General features: G+C 41.2%; 1 protein-coding gene across 1 annotated transcript in view; it reads right to left on the reverse strand.

The window, feature by feature from the left end:
• Positions 1-61: 61 nt before the first annotated feature.
• Positions 62-5,593, reverse strand: part of LOC106878115 (partner of bursicon-like) — a 29,475-nt gene continuing 23,943 nt past the window's right edge. The window contains exons 2-3 of the mRNA XM_014927226.2: positions 4,290-4,547; positions 62-733 (exon numbers count right to left, since the gene is read on the reverse strand). Coding sequence (XP_014782712.1) covers positions 572-733; positions 4,290-4,520 — 393 coding nt within the window. The 5' untranslated portion in view covers positions 4,521-4,547 and the 3' untranslated portion in view covers positions 62-571. The remainder of the gene's footprint in view (positions 734-4,289; positions 4,548-5,593) is intronic.

The following is a 5,593-nucleotide window of genomic DNA, read 5'->3' on the forward strand; positions in this document are numbered from 1 at the left end:
ATAATTAATAATGATGATAATTTCTCGACGCAGTAATGAAAATTAACAGGAAAATCGAAAATTTGCATTCTTGAATTCTTTCATTTTTTTTTTATTTTTTTTCATTCTTTCGTGTGTAATTTAAATTTTTTTTTATTTTTGTTTTTATTCAGAAATCAACAAAACATAAAATAACAAGGAAACAAAAAAAAAGAAGAAAAACGAAACAAATAAAACGAAAGTTTGGAGATCAGTTTATCAGCCCGTAGCTATCTTTGTCATCGTAGTCGTCATCGTCGTGTGGTCATTAATCATCATAATCGTCATTATCATCATCGCAATAGTCTTCTTTAGAACTACTACCAACGGCACTGCCTTCGCCACCACCACTTCCACCAACCCTAACCATCTTCAGCCTTTTCGCTTCTGACGTCATCGTTATCTGCTTTCACCTTCACTGTCGTTGTTGTCATCGTCATCGATTTTGTTGCTCTTGTTATTGTTGTGGTAACTGTTGTGTATTTGTTGTTGCTGCTGTTGTTGTTATTGTTGTTGCTGTTGATGATGTTGCTGGTGTTGCTGTGAGCCTGACTCAAATGAAACTGGCACATTCTCTGCAAACGCATTGTATGGGTTCTTTGATGGAAATGGTTGGGTACAAGCCGTGAAGGTAAGTCCCTGTCACAGACTCGTAACATTCATCCAAGACAATTTTGCGTGACACGAGTTTCTTTTCCCGACAACAATTACATTTCTGCAAAGAGAAATGAAAAGCAATTACAATGTAAAAAAGTTGCCAATGTGGAAATAGAAATATGGATTTCGTTGTAAGACGAGAGCCGAGATTATTGAGAGTTAGCTGCACGAAGTCGACGTGAAAGCATAGAGAATATTTATGGTGTTTATAAGCAGAGATGGGATTTAATTCAGAGTTAGCAGACGAGAAGTTGGTGTCTAAAGCAAAGTAATTGTTCCATGTCGAAAGAGAGCTGTTACTCTTCTGCTTTCTATCCACGAGCTAATTAAAACTCTCGTTTCTCTTCTTGGGCAGCGAACTGCCTCTAGTATTTATGCAGTCCAGCCCTGGTTGGATGGGGTGTGCCATAGCACAACTGTGCTTATGACAACGGCAACAAAAATAGCTTTCCTGACTCGCTACAATGACATTAGTTCTACATGGCGTCAGTCGAGACAAAAACGATTATCTTTAAGAGGAGAAAAGAAATCATTTTTTCATACATTTACATTACAGCTTGGTTCAGTTGCTAGAGCGTCGGGTTCACAATCATGAGGTAGTGAGTTCAATCCCCGGACTGGGCTGTGTGTTGTGTTCTTGAGCAAGACACTTTATTTTACGTTGACCCAGTCCATTCAGCTGGCAAAAATGAGTTGTCCCTGTATTTCAATGGTTCAGCTTTTTCATATTCTGTGTTATGCTGAATCTCCCTGAGAACTACGTTAAGAATTACATGTGTCTACGGAGTGCTCAGCCACTTGCATACTAATTTCACGAGCAGGCTGTTCCGTCGATTGGGTCGACTGGAAACCTTGTGGTCGTAACCGACGGAGAGTGTCAGTGAATTCTTTGTTACTGTCCTGAAAATATTTACTGTCAAATTTTGTTCACCGTTCTAACAACTCTGTCAGCTGGCCAATAAATAATAATTCTTTCAACTAAACGCACAAGATCTGAAATTTGGAGGGAGGGGACTAGTCGATTACATCGACCCCAGTACGTAACTGGTACTTAATTTATCGACCTCGAAAGGATGAAAGGCAAAGTCGACCTCGGAGGAATTTGAACTCAGAACGTAGCGGCAGATGAAGCGCCGCTATGCATTTCGTCCGGCGTGGTAACGATTCTGTCAGCTATAATAGTTCTATCTACTACAGGCACAATGGCACGATTTGGTGGTGGGCGTGGGTGGAGGTAAATCGATAACATTGATCCCCTGCGCTCAGCTGGAATTTTATATCATCGATCTCGAAGGAACGAAAAGCAAAGTCGACCTCAGCAGGATTTTTTTCCTTCTGTCCGACGTGATAACGAGTCTGCCGGCTCACTAGTGATATTACTAACTTTTTCTACTCCAAGCACAATGCCAGCAATATTTTTGAGGCTGGTGGGTGGGTAAGTCGATTATAGCGACTTTCTCAGCTGACACTCTATATCGAACCCGAAGGATTTGAACTCAGGATTTGAACTCAGAACGTAAAGGTCTGGAAGAAACGCCTCTAAAGCATTTTGTCCGAATACTCTTTTACTAGTTTCAGTCATTTGACTGCGGCCATGCTGGAGCACCGCCTTTAGTCGAACAAATCGACCCTGGGACTTCATCTTTGTAAGCCTAGTACTTATTCAATCGCGATCTTATCGAAGCGCTAAGTTGCGGGGACATAAACACACCAACATCGGTTGTCAAGCGATGGTGGGGGGACAAACAAAGACACACAAGTACACACACACATATACTACGGGCTTCTTTCAGTTTCCGTCTACTAAATCCACTCACAAGGCTTTGGTCGGCCCGAGGCTATACTAAAAGACATTTGCCCAGGACTGAACCCGTAACCATGTGGTTGTGAAGCAAGCTTCTTACCACACAGCCATTCCTGCTAACGATTCTACTATCTCGCAGCCAATTCTGATAAATTACAAGAACTAAAATATGATGAGTTTTTCGTGTTGGGAAATATATTACACAATGCCGATTTGGGTTTTGTCTCATCCATCATCAGTCTGCGTTAGATTAAAATAGAAAACAAAACATCTCTTCGCGCGTTTTTTTTCCTTATTACTATATTAAATCCTTATATAAATTTATCATCGCTTGTCGCGGGGATTTGGTTAAACAAACCCCCAACAATGTGAAACTGCAATAAATGTATCAGTTATAAATGAATTATCTCCGCGCTTTTTGTAAATAAAACGAATGGTAGATTTATTAACACCAAACTCGTGGCACACAGCAATGAAGCTTTCACCCTCGCGTATTTTCTTGTTCATCTCTACCTTTACCTGTAAAGAATACAATCGTTTCCGTCGTTTGTTAGGATCGGGTGCCATCTTATTTTTTCTTGTTCACTGGTCCTACGTCGAATTGATACGAATACGTAAATCCGTAACCCTCCCCCCAAATACACAGCTTCGCAGCATGGTAATATAAAAACTAGCGATAGTCAGAGCATTTTAGGTGATCGAGTATTGCAGGTGGTAACTGGAGGGCGTTTCTGCGGTACAAGCAAAAATCTTCGACCGATTGCCGACCTGTGTTATCACAGATCAATCCGTGATAAGCGTAACATGGCTCATAATTGAACGTACCGTGTTATCCCGGATCCGTGATGAATTAATCAGTGATAAACGAGGATACATGCATAAATCATATGATTAACTCTGAAGAAGGAGGAAATTATGAATAATGAGTGTCTCAAATTATTTATGTTAATTTATCCAATGTTGATGTCACACGGACTTCCCTTAAGGCCCCACTAAACATATTAAAACTGCGCAATGTTACTCTTGTTGAGCAACCAAAAGAATTTCACGATTTCGCTTTTTCGAGTTTTTAAAACTGATTTCGTTTCGTTGAATGTGTGATCTTGCGCAGGAGTGGCTGTGTGGTAAGTAGCTTGTTTGCTGACCACATGGTTCTGGGTTCAGTCCCACTGCGTGGCATCTCGGGCAAGTGTCTTCTGCTATAGCCTTGGGCCGACCAAAGCTTTGTGAGTGGATTTGGCAGACGGAGACTGAAAGAAGCCCGTCGTATATATGTGTGTGTGTGTGTGTGTGTGTGTGTGTGTGTGTGTGTGCGTGCGCGTTTGTGTGCGTGTGTGTGTGTATGTGTGTGTGTTTGTATGTTTGTGTTTGTCTCCTCCAACATCGCTTGACAACCGATGCTGGTGTGTTTACGTCTCCGTAACTTAGCAGTTCGGCAAAAATACCGATAAAATAAGTACCAGGCATAGAAAAAATAAGACTTGGGGTCGATTTGCTCTACTAAAGGCGCTGCTCCAGCATGGCCGCAGTCAAATGACTGAAACAAATAAAAGAATAAAAGAATATTTATTTATTAAATAAGTGAGTGAATGAGTGAGGGAGGGAGGAAGAGGGAGGGAGGGAGGGAAGAAGTCAGTGATTGAGTGAGGGCAGTATGTGTGCATTGCTTAGTTTACGTCCTCATAATCTAGCGGTTCGGCAAAAGTGACCGATAGAATAAGTATCAAACTTTCAAATAAGATTTGTTCGACTAAAACCCGTCAAGGCAATGCATCAATATGGCCGCCGAAACAAGTATAAATATACGTACCTTTTTAAATCCACGTGGGTCTGTAACACTCGGTGATTCATAGGACCAACAAGTTCCTTCGCATTTATTCAAAGCCAGGCGACCCGTGCACCGTACCTCGACGTGTCGTCCACGGTAGACGGTGTTGACATATTTGTTGACGTTGATTTCAGAGCGTAGTGTCTGACAGTCTTGAGAAGAGATGTGGTGTAAACTGGCCAACAGGACAAGGAGTGACGATAGAATATGCATGATAGCTTCACCTCTGGAGGTTGAAAACTGGTCGAGAAAGGAAAAAGAAATTTTAAAAAGGGGATCAATAAGACAGAAACATGTTCGAAGTTATCGCTGGACTGACAGACATCGAACTCACTCACCATTACATTCTATTTTTAATAATTTCCGATTACCGTATTTACCGACGCTGGCGCCCTCTTTAAACCCTTTACTTATCCTGTGCACCAAATGTAATACATAAGACTTCACGTGTAATACACAGAGCATATTTCCTTGGCATTCAGGCATCATATATGACACACATTCCCAGTTTTTGTCAAGCACCAAATTAACTCGGAACTTATGAAAGGAAAGCTTTATGCTACTCAGAACGTATGTGTGTGTGTGTGTGTGTGTGTGTGTGTGTGTGTGTGTGTGTGTGTGTGTGTGTGTGTGTGTGTGTGTGTGTGTGTGTGTGTGTGTGTGTATAAATGTGGGGAATAGATATAAGGATTGAAAAAGCTAGCAAAGCATCTGGAAGACTCAAAAACCGTGTGTTGTGTGACTGAGGTATCACCATCAAAACCTCGCTCAACGTCTATGAATCATGCGCGTTAACTTTCTTCTTTATATTCTTCTGAGACTTGGACGACTGAAGGTCGTCACGTCAGGACGGTGGAAAGATTCCATCAAACTTGCCAGATCCTAAACACGAAATGCCAGTCTCTAACACTTGGCACCGTTGTTCTGCAGCAAACCAACACATCCAGTATTGAGATGCTCCTCGTATGCAATTAGATGCGTTTGGCTGGGCGCCTCCTTAGGATGCAGGATGACAGGTTCCCAAAAGAGCTGTTCTATATTTAAGAGATGAAGAGTTATTTACATTATTTACATTTGACGGATATTTGTCCCCATCTTGTTTGTTTTTAACCCAACGTTTCGGCTGATATACCCTCCGGCCTTCATCAGGTGTCTTGGGGAAATTTCGAACTTGGATTCTTATTCCTAAGGTATTTTTCGATGCTATTATTATTATTATTATTATTATTATTATTATTATTATTATTATTATTATTATTCAGGTCACTGCCTGGAATCGAACTCGG

The sequence above is a fragment of the Octopus bimaculoides genome, chromosome 9 (genome assembly GCF_001194135.2).
Source record: "Octopus bimaculoides isolate UCB-OBI-ISO-001 chromosome 9, ASM119413v2, whole genome shotgun sequence".
NCBI lineage: Eukaryota > Metazoa > Mollusca > Cephalopoda > Octopoda > Octopodidae > Octopus > Octopus bimaculoides.